Source organism: Anser brachyrhynchus (assembly GCF_964034855.1).
Source record: "Anser brachyrhynchus genome assembly, chromosome: 16".
In the NCBI taxonomy this organism is placed as follows: Eukaryota; Metazoa; Chordata; class Aves; order Anseriformes; family Anatidae; genus Anser; species Anser brachyrhynchus.
Window position 1 is genome coordinate 4,050,151 of NC_137734.1, and position 22,712 is coordinate 4,072,862.

General features: G+C 42.5%; 1 protein-coding gene across 8 annotated transcripts in view; it reads right to left on the bottom strand.

The window, feature by feature from the left end:
• CDH4 (cadherin 4) overlaps positions 1 to 22,712 on the bottom strand; it is a 673,189-nt gene that overhangs the window by 36,646 nt on the left and 613,831 nt on the right. For all 8 annotated transcript variants that reach the window (XM_080557562.1, XM_080557563.1, XM_080557565.1 and 5 more), the window contains one exon: positions 5,600 to 5,737. In XM_080557562.1, the coding sequence (XP_080413688.1) occupies positions 5,600 to 5,737 (138 nt within the window). The remainder of the gene's footprint in view (positions 1 to 5,599; positions 5,738 to 22,712) is intronic.

Sequence of the window (22,712 nt, forward strand, 5' to 3'; positions counted from 1 at the left end):
CAGGGTGCAGACCGGGGACAAAATGGGAAGGAAACATTGAAACGGGAGAAGGAAGAACTATTTACAGTAAAGGACAATGTTAGTGCACCCACTATGTCCTGAGATCCTGCTTCACTTTCAAATTTCAAAACATTTCCCAGAGTGGGCTCATTAACATTTTCCACAGTGCTCTGAGGAGCCAAAATACCTGCAGAGACAAAGGTCAGAAATTTTTGGCAGTGCACTGCCAATAACAGAAGCCCTTTCAACTTGGGACTCTCTTTCTGTCGTTTTGCTCATGAAGCACCGAGCTCATTGCTGATTGATCCCGTCCTGGGTGAGCCAGGTTACCACCTCCGAGATCAGCCTGATCTGACACTAGTAATTAAATAGCTCAGTTAAAAACCGGCAAGGACTGCTTTTCGTGATGCACTCGCAACAAGTGTTTGTTCCTCCACTGATAAGCCAAATCCACTTTGCAAACAGATTAACCTTACCCAGCGACACGGCCCCTTCTGTTAGGAGATGAGCATCTCTCTGAGCATGGAGTTATTCTGTACTGGCTCTTCTGCTTTCACGCCCAGCCTTTGACCAGACTGCCTGCCCAGGCCACAAGACTCACCACTGCCTGACAGTCCGGTCCTAAACCTTCAGAGCTGTTCCTAATGGGAGATGAGCCCGAGAGGTGGCGTGGCAGTGAAGGCAGTCCTAGAGAGGATGCTTTAAAATATGCTCCACTGGGTTCAGCCTCGCAAGAGAAGATTCTCAAAGCAGTGCCAAAGGGCAAATTTTAAAGTAGCTTTAAATAAGACCTCCTAAGGCTCAGTAGCTTAAAGAACTTGAATAGCCCAGTTTCTTTTTTCCCCTTTCTTTTTTTTTTTTTTTTTTTTTTTTTTTTTTTTTAAAGGAGAGGTTGATTGCCAGCCAGGTTTTCCCAAGAATCCACAAGCTCAACTAATCATGAGCACTTCAGCCCTGTGAAATAATATTTCCCTTACACGGGCTACTATAAAAACAAGTTCTGCACAGTAGGCAAATTTAAAATAACTTTTAATTAACATTTAAGACACAGAAGTCTGATCATGCAAATTCATCTGCGTCTCCTCTCTGTGCCTGATTGTTCCTGATTGAATACGATAAAAATAGACTTTGTAAGAGTCAAGTGTAGGCATGGATTCCTTTTACTTCTCCTCCCCTCTGATTATGCATTTCCTTAGATAAAGTGGAAACCCTTGGATGGCTATTAATGGTATGATGGGTCAGACTGGAAAGGGCATCCTGCTTGAGAGGAGCTAAAGATTTCATTGACATTAAAGGTGTTCCTTCCACAAGCCAAAACGTGCCTCCCCCTTGCATAAAATCTCACCTGAGTATCCAGCGTTGTTCTGTCTCAGCTGATGTTTAATCTCTGAAACACCAACACTAATTTCACTGTGCCTTCTCTGTATCTGAGGCGAGCATCTGGCCAGAGGCTCAGCCATGGATCTATATTAATGTGGAGAAAACGCAACTCGCCTGCACACAGGAGATAAATATTTGAAGGGAGGCAGAGGAATTTCTACATCGAGAAGTGTCAGAGGACATGACCCTGTTATGAGTAGCAGGGACTCTGGATAGCGGAGGGCATGCTGATATCGGTATCTTTATCGTGTAGCAGTTAGGGAGCAAGTTTCCCAGTGAAACTTGCTACAAGGTCTTTGCAATGCAGACCAGTTAAAATTTTACTATTTTATACCAGCTGATGATCTGGGAGGTGCAAACCCATCAAAAATGCCACAAGAATGAATGAGTGCAGCGAATCACTCCAAAAGGAAAACTTGGTCACGGGAGGTGAAACTTTTGCAAGGCGTTCCACCCAGAGCCTGGGGGCGCAGGCTGGTTGGGCACGCCGAGGAGAATTAATGTCACTGCTCTTTGGCAGAGGGAAGAATCGACTCCCTCCATTTATTTTTGCAAGCAGCAAAGTCACATGAAGAACACAGCACAAAGAGCCGGCTGCTGAAGTCCCTTAGCTAGCTAGAAGAGCATTCCCTGGGTCACTGTCCTGCATTAAATCATTAAAATTGCCCAAAATAGCTGTCTATGATGTTTACAGCACCATAGGATGCTCCACTCTTCTGGCACAGATCTGTTTCCCACTCTGTGGCAGTATCTCACGAGACATTTCCCCCCGTTAGCTGCTCTCTGATGCTTCTCAGCATGGTCAAGTAGCAAGGCAAATTGAGGACGCATTCACCATCACAAAAATCAGAGCTGGAAAGGACTAGGGGAGGTCACCTCATCCTTGCCGTTCCCCAGTGCCTCATGCTTTGATGCTGGTAGGCCAGGTCATGATGGCCTCAACTGGTCGTGAGTCCACTTATGGGGACTGACTGGGCTTAGTGTTAGCAGCAGACTTCAACTCAGAATTATTTCCTTTACAGATTGTGACTTTTTTTTTCCATCTTATAACTTCAGAATCCTTTGTGTGAGATGGTGAAGATTCTTCTTCCCCTGGCCTTTCATGTAATGTACTAAAGGATATGAAAAACAGATCAATCCACTTTCATGTAAGCAAACAATCATTTCGGAGTTTTATCTGAGTATCTTTAATTCGTACATTTAAGGACCTTCTGTGTGATTTTATTACTCATTTTTGACTTCTCCTCCAGCACTATATTGTGATCACTGCCCACTTGGTATTTTGGATGGCTGTTAAACAAAACACCTGGGCAGGCCATCCCCTCTCTTGCATGTGCGATGCTGGCACTCATATGCTTGTGTCTGGCCTTCTACCTGGTCCATGTGTGCAGCCTTCTCAGCCATGCCTGACTACCAACGTGATCTGAATTTCTTGACCATCACAGGGGCCGTTTTTTCCCTTTCCTGTTCCGTTGTTAAGTTTTACACAGCAACATTAATTCCTGCTGCTGAACACATGAGCTGTGACACCAGCATGGAGCAGCGTCCTCCCGAGCGACATTCTTATCCAGAAACAATTAAGTCTAAAACCACCCTGGCTGAATGACAGGTAATTTAGGAGCACTATAGGGTTGGCCTTTGTGTGCTTCAGAGCTGAATATAGTTGCTCCAGTTCCTTTCATCTGGCAACTTTCCAAGAGCAAACCATTATTTCAGTTATTCAGCCTATTTTGTTTTTACAACAGCATCTCAGTACAGAAGTATTTTAAATAAAAATATACTGTATCTCTCCAAACAGTCTCCAGTTTTAAAAGACGCCATGGGTTTTCTTATCCTCCGAGAGCTGTAAATTTTCTGGAAAGAGATTTTTGCCTTTTTTTAGAGGTGTTAAAATGCAGATCAGACTATTTGAGGACAGCAAAGAGATTCAGCTTAGGTTTAAAGAGACTGATTAGCCTGATGCTGTTCTCTATGCCAGTCAGGGAAAAACTGTATTACACTTTCATACTCACATGAAATTCATCCTGACTATACCTGGGAGTATATCAAAGATATTTGTTTCCATAGAATCAGAAAACATTATTGTAAGGCATACTTGGTTTTCAAATCTTTATCAAGTCCCCCGTGCTACTGTATAAAGCCCTTTGGCCTTTGCAGAACTCTTTCTTTAGTGATTAAAATTAGAGAAATAATGGTACACATCAACCCTGCTTAGAGGAAGAGTAACATTTTCTGATCCATTTAACACAATCTTATGGGTAACCCTCTTGATGACTTTTATTCCTCCTAGGTCTTACAAACACTGAAACATTAAATACTTAGAATTCACCTGAAAGCAAATTGCCACTATCTTAACCTTCCATCAGATTCAACTTTGGAAAACGTTTTGGAGAGACTTCAAAATACATCCCCTTCAGACATGGATCACTACCTGAAGGGATACTGTCCTGCAGAAGGCACTACCCGAGACTTCGCTTCCTACATTTCATTTGGAGCCAAGGATCGGTCAACCTGGGTCATCCAGAACAACCTGTGCTTAAATGATGTGGCCACTAGATGTCATTCCTTTTTCACTCAAATGAAGGTTAAAGAGATATTAACCTGGCAAAATAAGCCCCCCACCCAACATTAGCAGGCACATGTTGTGGTAGGAAGTCCCATTGCCCGGGAGATGCCAAACTGTGTAAGACCAGCCACTACAAAAGTTTCCATGGAAAACAATCCCATACTGGCAGGAGAAAGGACCACATGGCTCAAGATCTGTATTGCATTTTTATGGCACTCCACAACCATATGTATCATATGTAAGGAGATATGTAATGACAGCTTCACAATACAAAGCTCTGTGTGTTCACCACGACAGATAGGAAGCACATGTGCTGTTGTAAAACCCAAGCTCTACCCGCTGGAACAGCAACAGACTGGAGGCTGAGGGCCAGACCCGAAAATGTGTAGGGTGCCCATTTCTCTCTCGTTCAGGAGGAATTTAGTGCCGCTCTTTTTCTGAGAATCTAGGCCCTAGTCACTTCATCAGAAATGGCTGGCACTGCTCAGGAACCGAGCACACTATGACCAAGAGCTCAGGTCCTGATGGTGATGGGAGGGAAGGATCCCACAGCTGGCATGGAGCCCATCTGGGTCCATGGTGGCATCAAGTTGGCTTTTGCACAACTTCCTTGAGTTCTGCTGCACATTCATAGTTTGTATGGGTGTAACTAAGGGGAAACTCTGACACTACGTGAACAAATATTTGCATATCCTGTAAGATGGAATGAAAATTCAGAATAATATAAATAATAAATGCATTCCTTAAAGGATATTCAGTGAAATGAGCACAATGCAGTTTTGACTTCCTGTATTTTTAGCGATCTGGTATCAGTTTTAGATACATCATTTACCACTCCTGGTTGTCCCTGATATGGATATAGACAGTGGTTACACAATGATTTCTCATTTATTAGCATGTAGACCTCTACGCTCCTTTGTGGTTACTATCCATGTTTTGGATGTCTATCTCTATGGATTATGAAGGCTGGAAAGAACCAGACCACATAATTTCTCCTTCTGTCTTTTCGTTTTTATCTTAACCAACTCTAATCATTTGTCATTTGCAATCTCTTTATCTTTTCCACTCTCTCCCAAATAATAAAGACTTGAAGCACGTAAGAATGGGATAGAGATATACTGTACTAATTTCAGTAAGATCTTACACTGATTAAAACCAGATGTACTGAAGTATGTCTGTGCTGGCACACACAAACACATCTGTTAGAGCTATCAATGTAATACAAATTTTACCAAATAACTGTTACCATTTAGAGTATTTACTGCTTCTTTGAAATCGTATCCAAGCTACTAAACCCAAAATACCTCTTACTGCTCAGGATTTCACTCATAAGTAATAATAACTCTGAGATGTCTACAGCCAATTGCTGTGAAACAACTGTATCCTCTTCGGTGCAATCAGACATAGTCTGTTTGCCACATTATTTCAGCTCCTTTAGTACCTCAGTGAAATTGGTTGCCAAATAGTTTTGCTAGTTCACAGATCATTCTTTTTTTCCCCCATTTTTTTTGCCCCTGAAAGTATTTGTCCCACAGATCTATCAAGTTCCTCCTATCTGCCAAACCAGCAAAGGGAGACGACTGATACATAAATCCATGAATTCCAAACACGCTGTGTGTCCACGCATTGCTGTGCTGATATATTGATACTTACAGTGCTCGTAGTGAATTCGGGTGGGTTGTCATTCACATCTGTCACCGTAATGATTGCAGTTGCCGTGTTTGAGAGACCGTAGTTAAGATTTCCTTCCATATCTGTGGCTTGAACAATGACTATATACTGCTGAACTTTCTGGAGCAAAATAAAAGAAGAGAAACAAAAATACAGCCTGTAAAATGCCTGGGTTTATTTTCCATACACAAGTGCAGTTATTATGAAGTTAGTTGGACTCAAAATGTTAGTAAGAAGACATAAAATTTTCTCTCATATTTTTGAATGGATTTTTGCATAGATTGGAGGTTATCACCAATTTTATGGGAAAATAAAAATCTTAAATACAGAAATCATTGGTTGAAACAGACGTTTTTGTTAATTTTTAAGCATTTTCAGCAACATTAGTTTGTGTCTTCTGAAAACCAGTAAATACTTGGCTGGTGTGTTTCATGTGTTTGATGTTTCATGTGTTTGATGTGTTTTCTTCTGGAAGACACTTAAGACTGTATGTTAATGCAATAGGAAAACAAACCTGAAAAAATAAAATAGGAGAGAGCAGAACCTGATCTTGCATGTTTGTACATCTCCCTGCAATGCCTCTTTATTTGTGAATATCACCTGAGAAAAGAGACCAACACCCTCCTCACTGCAACCTCCTTTCAGGTAGTTATAGAGGGCAATGAGATCTCCCCTCAGCCTCCTCTTCTTCAGCCTAAACAGCCCAATTCCCTCATTGTTCCTCATAAATCTTGTTTTCTAGTCCCTTCACCAGCTTCGTTGCTCTTACAGGCAGATATGAAGGCAAAGCTCCCGTCCTCCGTGGGCAGCCGGAGAGATGTGCAGAGGACCAGGGAGGGATCCAGCCCAAATCTGTGTGGCTGGGAGGAAAGCTAAACCCCCCTCCTCCCCCAGGACCTTGCTCGTGGTAAGCCCTGCAGTTTGTGGGCTCGCAGAGCAGATAAGTTTTGAGGGGACAAGCAGGAGAAGCTGCAGGGTTTGCTTTGGATGCCTAAGGTGTAATTACAGCTGCGAGCTGGGACACGGGGATCAAGTGGCTCTGGTGGAGCAGTGGAGAGCCCAAAGGTGTGAAGATGAGATGGAAGCACAATGTTATGCAGGAAAAGCTTTTTGCAAAGCCAAGTGGAGGGACTTTGATGGGAGGAGAGACCTGCCCGGAGCAGCCGCATGCTGGGCTGCTTCCTGCTGTTGGAGTCCGGTTCAGCTACTTGAGTGCTGCCCTTTCCTTCGCTGATGTTACAGGCTCATGTAAAATGTCAGACGTCCTTTGAAATTCCAAAGGGTGAGAATTAGGTCAGTTAGGTCTGTTTACTCCCATACAAACGCTCTTGAACTGCTGTAACTGCTTTAATTCTTGAATTCTTCTGAGTTGCTAGAATAACAGAGATCTGAATTTTAGCTTTATCTTGATTTCAGCTCATTTAGTTGACAGATATTAATCTGCTAAATTGACAAGACATCGCACATAAGGATCCATCAGCACCTTGCAACTGGAATATATTATGGAAATGTACTTTCATTATTTCTTGCTACCTTGTATAATAAAACATGAGGGAGAAACTATTGTTAGCCCTTGTTTTTCCTCCTGAAAAAAAGTTGCCATTCATTGCTCCATTTGTAAAGCACTGAGTAATCGTAAGGCTGAAATGTCCTTATTAATGAATGTAATTTCTATTTCATATTTTGCCCTGCCTTCCTTCCCTCTTACAGACAATTTAGGAGACTGACAGAAGTATTCCCAAACCGGCCAAATGCTTGCGAGCCAAATTAGGTTTAAATCATAGAAAGGGGAAAGATAGTTAAAAAATAGTGGCAATCAGATTCCACAGAAATTAGAAAACCAGGTCGGAGGCCCACATTAGAGACCGCAATTCAATAGTACATTTAAATGGCAAAGCCACCTCTAATGTTCCTGGCTGCAGTGAGACGGAGCTGTGTAACGCGGCGTTTCCTATCTGATGGCATAGCTGTCGCCCAGCATTTTAAAAGCTCCAACGCTTCCGCAGCCTCCGCAGGAAAAAAAAAACACACCTTCCTTCTTCCCATCAAAGAGGGCAAGGAAACAGCCTCCAGCAGTGGGGGCTCTTCGTTTTTAACCTTGTGGTTTTCAGTTTTCCCCTGTCTTCAGACCGAGGTTGCACGGCCAGGTCCAGCAGCAGAGCGGGGCTGTGGGAGCCAAGGCAGCTCGGCTTCTGTGCCAAAAGCGGTCCTGAAACCCTGCCACTGCCTTGCAAACTTTCTTCTGATCTCCGAGAATGAACTGCAGACCTTGGGTAAGGTCGCATGTGGTCTGCACAGAACCGACTCGTACTGGGACCTGGGCTACAAGCCTCCCACTGCCTTCAGCTCTTTTCTAGTTGGCTTCATTTGGCCCTTAACCAAAGCTTCCACTGGAAAAAAAAAATGAATCCTCCCATACACGAGGGGGAAAGGGACTAGAAAGTCTCATTTAAGAGTTCTGTTAGCCTCACCATTATGCTCCAAGTACAGATATTAAATTATACGGACTCTGATGACATGCTTGCATGCCTGTGTACTCAGAGACTGTCTTATTAATCTCAGATTTACAATCAGTTTTTTTTTTATTTAACAAAATGCAGCTCACCGAGCATCATAGCACAGTGTTCATAAAAAATCCAGAACAAATTCAGAACACTACATTAAAGAAATTTTAAAAAGAGTTTGTATCTATCAGATAATACAAACCCAAAAATGAAAATGCCCAGAATTTAGTAAGGTACTAGCCACAAAGAGCTGGTTCATGTGGATGGGAAGAAGGAAGGAAAACACAGGACTGCTGCACATGTGAAAGAAAGCACAGAGAGTCCAAGCCTGGTGAGAAAATGTGAGGAATTATAGCAGATCGCAAATGCATGGAGTGATCGGGCAGGATTGTTATGGGAACAGAAATGTTTAAGACAGGCACTGCATCTCAGGGTTGGAGGCAGCTGCAGCAATCAGGGACCCAACCAGAGCTAAAATCCTGGTGCAAACTTCACCAAAGGTGCTCTGATTTTCCTCAGCTGAAGACACAACTATCCTATTTAGAGCAGAAGTCTGGTCTGACAGAGAGAAAGATCTTGGCTGGCATGTAAAGTTGTGTCAAACAGGAAAACATGTAAATGAAAGTAGACTGGGATTTGTCAGACCTTTAGGCACTCGGTTGCCATCCACATCCACTTTCATCTGAAAGCCTCCAGTGTGGGCATATAAAGGTGGCACACTAAAGTACCTAGTTTAAATTTATAACTAATTCAATCTTCAGTGAGATTGGCCCCAGCAGACAAGAAATTACTGATTTTTTGTTTTTCTGTAGCTAACCTTTTTGCTTTTGTGCATTAAGCTGATTTTATTGAACTATTCAATCAATTTCAATTTCAACATGTCTTTCCAATTTGTCACCGCATCTCCAGGGGCATCTTAGTTTGTTGTCCTACTATTATTATTATTGTTACCACTATTAAAAAAAATAGACAGCCCCGTGCCCCCAAGCATACGAGACATTTTCTTGATGGGGTTTTGATCATACAGAATAATTCTGATATCCCCTTTCTTTGCAGAAGTGACATTTTAAGTAGCACAGGGCAGAAACTACAGCATGGATATAGCACTGAATAGTCTTAACCCAGAAAAGTGAAATAGTTCCTCTATGTTTGCTCTGATGGTGATGCTGTGGAACAGAAGAAATAAGCTTCTGCCCTGACAGGGGCAGACTGAAAACCCAGCCCCAATGAAGTCACTGGGAGGCCCAGTGGCCGGTATTTTTAATAAATCTAGCAAATCTTCATGCTAGATGGAGGTGAATGTGCTACTTCTACTTCAGTCATGGAAAAAAAAAAAAAGCTGATCTTGATAAGTGCTGAGCTTTTAGTCTGACCTAAAAACTAAGAAGGGCTTTTGAAGGAAAAAAATTACAAAGAAAAGAATAATTTAAGCAGTTGTGGCAGATCTAATCTGTCCGCTCTTCTGTCAATCATCTGATACAGAGCCACAAAGACATACATCAGCTAAATTCCAGAGAATGGGAATTAGCTGAAGAACTAGTTTAAGCTGGTTAATGGGAAGTTGTTTCAGGGCTTGGTAAAAAAGTTAGGAGCAACTCGTGCAGGAAGAGGTAACAGCTTGGAAGAAGGGTAACCAGAGATAACAGAAACAAGATGGGATTTCTCAGTACAAAACAGAACATAATGCAGCAAGAGACCGACAACAAGACTTTTGTGGCAGCTGGTTTAGTGGACGTGAGCAGGGAGGACTGGCACCGCATCCCACCAACTCCCTGCTGTGCAGCAGGAGACAAACAGCATTGTCGAACGCACCGTGTACAGTATTAGCCTTGCAGATGCAACGATAGTATTTCTTTGTGCCAAGCACTGAGGGCTCATCTGGATGCTGAGCACAATCCAGGTCACTTGTATTCACCGCTGAGCAACCCGGATCCGACCAGGTGCCGGGAGTGAAGAGCCCATCACCGGAGAAGAGCCTAGAAGAGCTTGGCTTGTTTAGTCTAGCAAAATGAAGGCTGATAGCAGATATGATTGCTGTCTATAAATACATCAGGAGGATAAACACTAGGAAGGCAAAAGAGCAATTTAAACTAAAGGACAATGTTGACACAAGAACGAATGGGTATAAGCTGGCCCTGAATAAATTTAGGCTGGAAATTAGTAGGTCCTTCACCACTAAAGCCGTGAGATGCTGGAGGAACTATCTAACACAAGGTCTGGGGAGAAAAATGTTCAAAAGAGTATATTAAATTAGGGGTAAAGCCTTTTTGGTCTAGGTAGAAATTACGACAAATTGAGCTAAAGCAGAAATCAGCTCCCTCGGTATTCTCTAGGTTCAAACAACTTTTGAAGACAAAAAGAGAAAAGCCCTTTCAGTCCAGATACCACAATCTGTTTGGGTGAAAATGGTTTAAGACTTAACACTGATCAATAACATCAAACCAGCATGTTACACAGGCACGAACAAAGGAATAGTTGCCCCCCTATAACTGCAATTATTGCAAGCAGCTCTGCCCATCGTGGTGCAGGCTGGCACCGCAGACAATGCCTCACTTCCCCCGCCTTGCTATCAGAGGTTAGAAACCAAAGTAAATCACACTCAGAGAGACAGTCTAAAAGAGCAAAGTAGTTTCTAAATGAAATTGTAGTAATGAAATGCTATCTGTGATATCCCAATTTCCAAGTCTGCATGCACAATATTTTTTGGAATATGGCTGTTCCTAGTTTACACATGCAATTATTATATATCATACACGTGCTGGGTAACTGTGGAAGCCAAAGTCCAGAAATGCGGTAATTATGTGATTAAATTAATCTGCATTATGGACAAAGGGTTTGCAAAATTAGGACCTACATTTTCAAAGCTCTGTACAAATATTGTCCAATTAATTACCACTTCCTGAGAAATGTATGACTAACTAAATTTAGCATCCTGTCTGTTAAAGCAAATAAGGTTACCAGGATGTTGCTGTGGGATTTATTGAGTTGAAAGCTATTGGTGAAGGAGAAAGAAAATCTGAAGCTGGTAAAAAAAAAAAGGTCGTATTTCTTCTCTTGGCTATCCTTACATCTTCTTTACATTTATGTTTTTTTTCTTTTTTTTCATGTCCCCTAACTTGTACATTGCCAATGAGAAGGGTATGGGATATTCCTCTGGCTTGTTTTCTAAGTCATTTTCTTCACATGCTAGCGAAATTTTGATGTTTGCTTTTTTGGTATAAGACAGTTGCCCATGAACACATTAGTACTAAACAGTGTAACATGGCAGAGAGAGCCAATTTGAAAACAAACAAACACCCCAACAGTCACTTCACTCTAGCAGGAATGCTTTATCCAAAAAGATCTAATTAGCCATTGTTTAAAGAAAGCTCACAGGCAGACCTTTTCAAGTATCCGTAATGCTCCCTACTTAGCCGTGGCTAAATATGAACACAGATTCCCGGAAGAAACCCCTATGCTGGGAGCTCGCTGCAGAAGGCAGCTTTCACAGAACAACCAGAACGCCTGACACCCCCGGCAGCCCCCTCAGGGACTGGTGGGCAGCGAGCTTCGCCTTCATGCCCGAGCCGAGCCGAGCCTTTGATAGAGCTTGACCTTTCCCTTCCGTACATGCGGTGCAGCATCGTGTCATGTAGGCAGCACCCTCAGCAGACTTCAAACCCCGGGCCCATGAATCTTAATGCACACGCTGCTGCTGCCTGAGCTAAAAGGATGCAGTTTGCTCCATCCCGATGTCTCTATACAGGTCTGGCTGCTATCAGAGGCATTTCACGTTCCCGCTAGGACTGTAACAAGGGAGAGGATCCCATCTTTAAAATGAACCAGGGCCCTCGCTGCTGCACAACCACGAGCAGGGAAGCAAACAGACAAGTTTATTTTCTCCATTTGGCTGGGGTTGTGTTTGCTTTTCTTCCCAGCATGGCACAGCATTCCCTGGCCATGAGCATCTGGGCATGTTTGATTTTACAAGCTATCTGCGACTGCAGAGGTCTCGGGCAGGAGTGGTGCCGTGGTCTAACTCCAGTGATGCTGATGTCTCCTCTCCTGGAAATGGTGGCGTGTTAATTAAGCTAGTTTTCCGCCGTAAAAAAAAGGTGTTGATGAGAAACATCCTGGCTTCTGACAAGCAGGTCAGAGCCCTGAATTCCTGCACCCATCAGACTGACCTGCCTGCCATCCTCATATTGATAAATGCCTCCAGCTCCTTCCCTCCTGCAACCTGGGCTGCTCAAAGCAGGCGAGAAGCAGCCTTGCAGCTGGAGTGCTGCAGAGTGGCGTTGCTTTTCCCACCTCGTTTCTACACCCCTGCAAAAGCTCAGGGCCAGCCTCCACCACCTGCGGCTCTCCGAACTGGGCTTTGCAGTGCCTTGGACGGCTCCCATGCCATCCAAACCACAGCTCACAGCCATCATCCAGCCCAGTGGCACAGTGCAGAGACTGGGAGCATGGAAACGCTAGTGCACCTTGGGCCAACTTCAGCAGATTTTCTCTTCTCTTCTCAAAGGGTGAAGCCCTGTGCCATGGCTCATCCCCTTCGCACTGTGCTGCTGCCCCGTAAGACTTATTTAACTGGAACTGAAAGAGGAGGCAGGCAGTGGAGGCCTTCTCCCACTAACTTTGCACCCGGTGGGGAATTTCTGCCTGCAGAACGGAGTTGCCGTGACTCAAAAAGAAGGGCAGAAGGGCAATATTTATTCAGGAGTCATCCTGATGAACAATTCCAGTGTTTGCTCTGACTCACTGGCTGAAACAAAGACGGCTTTCACCCATGAAACCATGCTGGGAGAACTGTCCCACAAATCTTTATAAATCAGTCTAACACATGCCAATTTTTTTCTGAGACAAATAAAGGTCCAGAGGCCACAAGCTAACCTCCAGATTTTCATTTGGCACTGCACATATATTGACAATCGACCTTTAATAAGCAGCTTTCATCTAGCAGTGTGATTAACAACCGTGAGTTAAGCTTTTTTTTTTAACATTTTTCCTCGCAGCACCTGGGCCCTGTAACCTCGGGGATCTCACACCTTACTGATCTCTTAAGCTACTGCACTTTAAGACAATATTTTAATATGTTGCAATTTGCAGATTTTTTTAACCTGTTCACAACCAGCAGGTACACAATCAAATCTTTCAGATTTGACCAGGGTGGGTGTTGAATTTGAAGCGCAAATGTTCCCTGTTCCAGCTCAGCCGCTATTTTCTGTGTGGTGGCTTCTGAAAGCAAAACAACGCCTGGTGGTGTGTGTAACAGCCAGCGAGAGCTACCTTAGCTTTCATATGAAAGCACAAGGAAGTGTTTTAAAAGTCACCTGAAAGAAAGTGAGTATGATCACAAAGAGGTTATAAAATCACAGAGAGCTGGAAAGCCCTTTGGGAGCCTACTCTGTTTGGCCTCTTAGTAGTGTCAGACCAAGCAGTTTGGCTTCTGTTGCCTCTGGCTGTTTTTTTTTTTGTGTTACTCAGGCAGTGGAAGTGGTGAGTGTAACCTTCCCTAAGCACACCTCAGGTACAGAGGAGACCCTGACAGCCACACAAGAAGCCTTCCAGCACCCTGGCTGTGTCCACAGCCCCCAGGACAGAAGGTACATGAGCCAAACTGAATCGCTCACCTACCTAATTTTATTGCGAGAGTCATGATTTTGCTGAAGAGCCAGCTTCAGGAGTGGTGTTATTGAGTGAGAATCTCATCTCTGAAAGCGATCTGCTAGTTGTCAGGGATACAAAGGAAAGCTTAGAAATATCAACTCCAAACACTCAAAAGCCCCGAAACAAAAACAAGTAAAAAAAAAAAAAAAGCAATAGCAGACATATCAAAATAACTGAAAATGGTAACACAGACTGGTTGTCCTGGTGGACCATTTTCTTAATGCTTTGTGCTAGCAATACTGTGCATAATGACTGTATTAAACAAACAGAGATGAGTGTGATCCATCTGATTTTTTTTTTATTTAATTATTTTTATTCCTTGGGGATCAGGCACTGAGCCTGGGCTACCGAGGTTTTGAAAAAACTCTCAGGTTGAAACCTCATTGTGTTGGAACACATGAGGAATATCAATGCAGAGATTTCTGTGCGAGGAGAGGGACCTACTGGAAAATGCACCCACCAAAACAGTCAACTGACCCAAATGCATCTTGCAGAGGGTTCCCCACACTCTCACCCCAGCTGGCCCCCTCTTAAGGCAGCAGCACATTTTCAAATATACTATATACAAGGTTAATATCAAAGTAGGGGCTGTTTAACCTGGTACTTATTCTAGATTTTGAGTTGCAAAGGGCGGGGATTGGAGGTATACATTTTTTATCTGATATGTCAGCATAGGAGAACATCAGAACTCGAATGCAGCTGTTTGAAAAACTTCAGCCCACGCAATATTTTTGGATCTGAAATACTGCTTTAAAATCAATCTCATTCTTTGAAGTTCACTCAAAATCTAAATGGTACCTCTATTTTGAAGATTGTGACAGCATTTTCCGGTTTTGGGAGGTTTTATAACACGGACACAATATTTGTTGAGAATTTTTTGTTTTTCCACTCAGCCTTGGCAAATGAGACACCAAGCCTGAAGCAAATAGAAAATAGGGACTGGGCTTTTTTCAGAAGATAAGTATGAAAACAACAATAACTTCAAGCAGTAGCCACTGTTCTGCAGCATTTTTTTTTACCTAGTCTTGAAATGTTTTATTTACTGATGCTGCTACTGATGGACCTAATAGGTTTCCATGCCTCCAGCAGTCCTACGAAGGCATCTGGGTTGAGCCTATTAAAGATGTTCAGGCACTACAGACTTACCTCAAAGTTATTATCAGAATTGCTAACAAAATTGTTATCAGAAAACCCACTGTAAGAATATCTGTAGTCCTTGGACAGTAGTCCTATTTAGGAAGACTGTCAGTAAACGGGCTTCTTATATGGTTCATATTTAATGCATAAATTGCATAAATTAGAATCACAGGGTCTTTAGAAATAGGTTACATCTCACTCTTTGGTGATCAAAACTACAGATCAGACTCAAGTCCACAAGGAATTAGGAGAGGAATAAGGAAAATAAAATATACTTCTGATTGTCACCTCTGATAGTCATGTGAGGGGGTGACAGTGAGCTGGTATGAGCTACAAGTAAATTTCATTTAAAAAAAGAGATATGACGAATATCTATGATAATGTATTTTGATTATGACTACAGCCAATGAGTTGGTGCCAAAAAAGAGTAGGACTGTGATTAAGGCTACAGGCTGCAGCTTGGATTTCTTTTGCATTTTCCCAAACACTCCCCAAGTGACCTTTAGTAGGTCATTTAATTTTTCTGTGCCTCAAAGAAATTGAAAATAACACTTCAAAATGAAATGAAAACACTTTCTTATCTTACAGTGATATCGTGAGAATAAAATCCATTAGTTTGCTGAAGCACTCAGACACTCCGATGAGGAGAGCTGCAGAAGGACCCATCACCAGCACCCTTCTGCTGGAGGTAACCGCGCTGGGCATCGCTGCAGGAGCTGGTATTCTTTTGTATCTCCGCATCGACAGGAAGCAACTCAGACCTAGCAGACACTGCTTTCAATTCACATCAATATTTTGCAGGCTTTATGCCCCAGAGATGCCAGGTCATCTTGCAAAGCACTTAAAAGGAGACCTGAGGAATAAGCCTTCTATCTTTTGGCTGAGGCAATTTTTGTAAAACCATGAAATTACGTCCAGCTTTTCTTGGACAGGAAGAGACAAGCAATAGTTCAATGTCTAGGTGGTCACACAGCAACTGTCGCTGCTGAGAGGTGCCCTTTGGAAAATCTGCCAGCAGTAAATTGATGCTGCTTCCAGTTTGTGTCTGCCACTTTTTGACAAAAGGAGTGAGTGTTGAGAGAGAAGGAAAAAAACAAAAACCCCAGGCAGACCACAGAAAAGGGAAAGTAAACAACAAACCAAGAAACATTTTTGAAAATAAAAAATAACCTTCTTTGGACTTGTGCAAAACCACATTCTTCCTCTAGTGTGTATCTTCTTGGTGCTTACCCAAAGGCCAGGCTTTAGGAAAAAAAAATCCTAGTTATGTCCACTGCACTTTTATAATCTGCAAAACCTTTTCTGTCAAATGCTGCCAGAGCAATTTAATAAACAGGGAGAATGCCTTAATGTATTCTGAAACCTGAAAACCACCCATCATTAGCCCCACATGCTGTTTTCTTACTTTCTCTGCTTTAAGCCATTTAGCTGTTACAGCTCTTTTTCTTGTAAGCGTCACTTCTGTTTTTATCAGCCTGATTTGTTTTCTGGTATATCTGGCTTGATTAAAAAGAGGAAAAAAACCTTTTACAATCCAGGTAAAACTGCCTTCTTCTTTAAGCTGTGTTGGGCTGGAAGCTTGAAACAGATCAGCAAGAAGATCAGTATAGGTCAATAAATATTCATAATATTGCTCATAATTTATACTTGGACTCATTTTTGCAGATAGGCTCGAAATTCTGCGCTCATGGCACTTCTGCTATAGTCAGAGCTTTTTATTCTTAGCAGCATGAGGTTTTGTAAATCCTATCAATGCAGCAATTAAAAAAATAAAATCAATGTAATATATATTCGATGTAATATATTCAAGCCATTTCTCTACTCCTATGTGTTTACACATGGTATGTACACCATAACAAGGATCCTGGATTTTAAAATTTATGACAGTCAGGAGAGGAACACAAGTCTTGGGAATCTGTATGGTGTAGACTCTGTATGGTATGGATAAAATAAATGAATTTGGTGTTATTCATTATTCACTGTTGAGAATTATTCCCTCACTTTTAAGAAAATAGCTTGGCTAAGTTCTTGCTAGCTGCATATCATATATGCCTTCACCCTTATGAACTAAAAGGAACATCCAAATAATGGAGGAACATGTTATAGTTGGAAAAGCAGCTGATTTAATTAAATTTGGCAGAATGAAAGGTTAGTGGAAAACAATCAAATAACTGAGAAGAGATTAATGTGAGATGCTCCCTATTGTATTTCCCTTAAGAGCTGCTTTACACAGTATGGGTAGGGTCATGTTGTGTCGATTTGCTGAGAGAGAATTTGATTGACAGAATTACTGAAAAAGAAACTCGGTTGGGTTGTGAAGCTGGAAATACTAATGGGGGCTTCTGTCAAAAAGAGCTCTGGCTGCAAATGGCCTCGCTTCCCTGGCTTTTAAGAGGGCTATGCTCTTCCAGGTACTGTAGACAAATACTCCAGATTTGATCAACTGAGCTAGTTAAGTTAGTGGAGACACAACTGGAAGACCCCTGTTTAAAGGCCATCACAAAAATTACAGCTTGGAGGAATACAGATCACTATGTTCTGTCTACGGGACCGGTGCTGGGGACTGAGTGCCACAGCACTTAACCCAAAAAGTCCTACCTGCCTCCACAAACTTTGATCCCCAAACCCATGAAAATATGTCAACCTTTTAGTTAAAGCAGCAACTATTGGGTTGCTTTGTATGGCACTGATCCAGTCCCTGCTCCGACTGCAGCATGGATGATCCTTGAGCTAACCTGCAAGCCCTGCTGGGTGTGGAAAAGACAAATTTTATGTGAAAACAGGTGCAAAGGAGAAGATCCTCAATGCTGTGGGAAAAGTAGCCAGAAGCTTATCCTGCAAGCGGAAGAATTTTCAGCTGGCTGGAAGTTGTGACCCATGCCATGAAATGACGATGTTTGAACATGAACAAGATTTGATCTTGTTCACTTTGTATATATTAATCACATCAAAGATGTAACGTGCAAGAAATGAAAATGTGCAGTTGACTCAACACTTGATGGTTGTACTCTGTCTCGGTGTAGAAGAAGGGATACAATTCCGACTGAATCTGATAGAAAAAAATAAGCAAGAAGAAAGCAAAATACAGTAATAAAGTTAGGGATAACTTACAAAATGCAACATAGCTACGATCACTTAGGTGTTACAAATCACTCACTGAACAAGATCTAGGATTAATGAAGGATAAAATGCTACACTTTTTGAAGTAACGCATTTCAGCAGTTTTTTAGAAGCTAATGATCCTAATGTTTATATGTAGATGTACTAGATAAATATAAAATAAAGTTTTTTTTTTTTATTAAAAATTGCATTAGCGAATTTGAGTCAAGTCATGAATGAATATGTGTACTCTTACAAAAGGAAGGCCACTAAAAAATATTTGCAGATAGCAGTTAATAGTGCAGTGCTTCCCATGGAGCTTGCTGATGTTCGCAGCACTCCCTGCTCTCTGGGATACAACATTTGGGGAATGAGCAGCAGATAGATCCCGGGAAGATATTGATCGATACATTGACCATAGGTTTGCAATAGAAAGTGTCTGCAGGACATTTGAGCAAACTTAGATTTTGATGATGATATCTGCAACTTTTGTGTTTTGGGTTCAATTGGGCCCAAAGACTCAGCAGAGAAATACTGCAGCGAGGTCTGAAACCCAGCCCCTCTTGACTCGGAGGCTTTGCAGACACCTATGGATGTCTATGACGGACACGATGCCGGCTCTGTAGGAGCCCAGCTTCAGTGGGACTTCAGCACTCTACAGGGTGGGTGCTTGCTGCTCTGGAGAGTGACAACCTGTACACCTCAAGGCACTGCCTGCTCAGGAGGTTTCAGATGAGAGAAGGTTTCAGCCTGGGGAAGTGAGGAACTGGAATGAACAGCTTCATGATAAACTGGGAAACTGCTGATAAACTAAATGACCGAAAAGCCAGGCTGGCACAGCGCCACTGCGAGCGTTCTCTGAGTTGAGCAGGACGTTTTCCTTTCCATATTGGACCTGTCAGCCTTAATCAGATCTCCTAGAGCCAAGTCACCGTATGTCCAGGTGAGACTACAAAAAGAGCGATCATTATCATCCTGGAAACAAACTGCTCAATGTCAACCGTGGGAGGAGAAGCTCAGGTCAGAAGAGCTTTTTTTCCATAAAGTACTCCAAAAGAAGTGTTTTGATGTACGAAGTGTGAAATGTAAAGGCCGTTTTTATTAATTTGATATAGGAGCGAGTAGACCCTCAAAGGTCCCAACTGTAAAAGAGACCTTTGGCAGGGTAACTTGGGCTCTTTCTTGTGACTATATGTAACATGAGGATTGCATGGTAGCCACAAGCCATTCCAATAATTGAAGGCAGAATTTAATTTTCTCAGATCAGAGCCTTAATCAAGCAGCATTTAATTTCAATGCTTTTTGTCATCTAAGGGATGCACGGGATCTTTGCAAGTGTCAAAGGCCTTTAAGTGACCAGGAGCTGGTTCCATCTTATCAGGGGAAATCTTATAAAGGAGTCAGCATCACAGAGAACCACTTGACAACCTCCCAGATTCTTGCAGTGTGGAATTAACTTCACCTTGCCAGAAGGTATGAAAGAGGAACATGCCAACCATCTTTATGTGATAAAATATAATTCTTGCGGTTATATAATTGGAGAAATGTAGCAGTTTCTTGGCTAATAGCTGCAAGAGGGAGTTTCAGCATTTCAGTTTTCTCCATTTCTGGCTACATTTTCTCCTAAAAAATATATTTGTATGGAAAAGCTGAATTTCGTACAAGAAGCAAAATGACCCTGAATTTAGTAGCATACATTATAAGACATTCAAAACTAACAGACTGGAATGAAAAATCGCAATGCATAATTCTGCCAAGATAATTAACCCATGACCTGATCATATATGATGCTGTTCTGACGAGCTTTCTGATATGCTATAAATAATGCTGGCATATTTTATTTTCTTTGTAGGCATAAATATTGACAAATTCATAATCATTAAACTTCCGTGAACTAGGAATTATCCCTATTTCTCAAACGAGGAACAGACAGAGGAATTAAGGCTATTTTTTCAGTGGCATTCATCAGTTTGGGGAGCCCAGTTTGGGATACTGAATACAGTTTCAAGCCGCCTTTATGCACAGAAGTAAAGCTATATTGATCAAATCCATCCTGGCAATGTTACTTCCTTTCTCCTCGCTCTCAGCTGAGACCTGTTTCTATGTGCAAGAAAAGTCCTTTTGCTGAGATGCACCAGTTTCCCGAGCAGAATTACTTATGAGGAGAGACTTTTTGCCATTGTAACTAGATCTACTGTAAAGTTTTGGCAGCAATTCATGGCTTTATATTCCTAACTGACAGAACTAGCCCAATAAAAGTTAACTGCAGACTAAGGATATATAAAAATTTTATTTTGAGACAAGCTGTGGTATGGATATACAGTGCTTTTGTCACTTCTCAGGACCTGCTTCCATGCACCCCTTCACCTACAGAAAGTCTGGGTAACTCATTCCACTTCAGGCTGCCGCGCATTAGCTGTTATTTGTCCAGGCTACCTTAGCTGCAAATGTTAGTCCTTATTCTAATTCTGATACTTCCTGACAATTAGAAAGGAAATGGTATGTTGTGGTATGAAGAATTCCTGGTCATGATGGGGAATTCAAATAAAACCACCTCAGCTGTAGGTCTACCTATGGAGTGTCTGTGTCCCCATGCTCTACAATCTGGGCATCTTGTGGGACCATCCTCTTCTCGCAGGCTGTGCAGGGATGGAGGGCTCTGGTCCTTGGTTTCTCCTAAGAAAAAGCTGGAGGCTGTGTAACTATGTGCCAAGGTTTTTGTGAGATGGATTAACTTCCTATCGGGAATAAGGTAGGATCATGAAATATATTTAATTTTATCAGAAGTTGCACTCACATTTGTGTCCCAGAGGTGAAAAGGTTTTATCTCATCCCACCAACTGCTGTGTTTACCTTATGCTCAGTTAATGGGAGTAGTATAGATTTTTTATTTCTCTTTTCTCATAGCAAATGTCAGAACAGTCCAGGTTTAGAAACATTATTATCTGACAGCAGAAACAAAGCGCTAACTCAAACCAGCTGTAACAGGTCCTTACTTTGAGTCCCTAGGGTCTCTAACTAAACCATTAGCTCATGGAGTCATTGATTTAGATGATAGATCTTGCCCCAAACAAAATCAGTCCTGGCACTGGGAAGGGTAGATGTGGAGAACACAACGCCTATCACAGAGAAGCTATTTTCACCACTCGATTTGAAACCCGTCCTGGGCTGGGCACACTCCACCCGTCTAAGTGCTGAAGGCGTGCATCCGAGGGGGGTGGAATTATCCAGGAATTATCGTGTTGCCTGCAGAGGATACACGACGTGAGCCCAAGCCGAGGCCCTGGTATGCTGTCAGCAGGCTAGAGTGGGCATGAAAGGGATGAGCGGGGATGCAGGGGCATCTCCTCAGGTAATCTTCTCATTTGCTTTACTGGGTACATAAAACTGAGCCTGCGGTTCCCAGATGCTTGGAGGCCAGGTTGCTGCTCTCTGGGGCCGTGTATACAGCATGCAGCAGAATTGGGCCTCGATGTTTTTATAAAAGGGAAAGAAGCAAACAAACAAAACCAACAGATGGAAATCCTCAGATGGAAGGGGACATACTGGTTATTTATTTAAAGAGCTGCTGAGGTCTAATGGAAATTTTCAAGAAACATTCCATTTAGAACTAGCAGAGGTTTATTTAGCCCGTATTTTCTGTTTGTTTTCAATCATTTTTCATAGCAAAGAACATTTGCTACCAATGCTCATTCCTGGCATCTCCAATTGTCTGTTCCCCAGCATTACCCTGGTTGCTACGGAGACAACTGAGATGTCACAGACAATGGCAAGGCTCTTCAGGTGCGGAAGCAGCGCGCGAAGGAGAGAAACATCCTTTGGAAACAAGAGACCTCCCTGCCCTTGGGCACAGGCATGGAAAACGGGTGAGGGTTATAGGACATACGATATGCTGGACCCTGCATCTCAGCAGCGCTTCCCCAGTTGCCTCCCCAGTGCCAGCTGTTTTTCAGGCTGCACAAAAGCCACGAACCATGTCACTCCAGCCTCAATGCCAAAGAACGTTTTCTACCTGGATTTGAATAATGTGAATATATTAATTAAAGTTGATAATGGCTGGTAATGATTTCCATCAGCAGTAGAATGATGCTATATTTATCATTATCTATGAGATTCTCGTACCTAAATAATTTATACAGAGAAGACTTGAAGTAACGTGACTTGCTGTCTTAACAACTTTTCTGACAACTCCTTTAAAGTAACAGAACATTGTTTTCTCAGACAACAGAGTCCATTTCTTGTTACGTGAAGGAAAGGAAATAGAGAAGATCAAAACCCCCAGGTTTTGCTGTGAGCAGGTTATTCTTGAAAAAGAACTGATTTTCAGACTGGCCACAGCATTGGCAAGAATCTATTTCAGAGCAATTTAGCTTGTATTTATTATGGTGACATTGTTTTCAGACCCAAGTAAGGCTCAAAGTAAAAGGAGATGGAGAGAGGGAGAGCTGAAACTGCCTTTTGGGCTGGAAGATGTCTTCTGCAGCCCAGCTCTCAGGCTGGGATGGTGGGAGTGCCTGGACCTAGCCTCAGGGACGAAACGTGGAGACAATCAGATTCCACTAGGGAAGCATCTGCACCCTCCAGTGTGGATCACAAAGGACTACAACCCAGTGGGGTAAAATTCATGGCTCAGCTCTGGTACGATCTTGATGTGGATGTGGGAAGCCTTTCTGCTGCTGCTGCTGCGCCAGGGCTCAGCAGCTCCT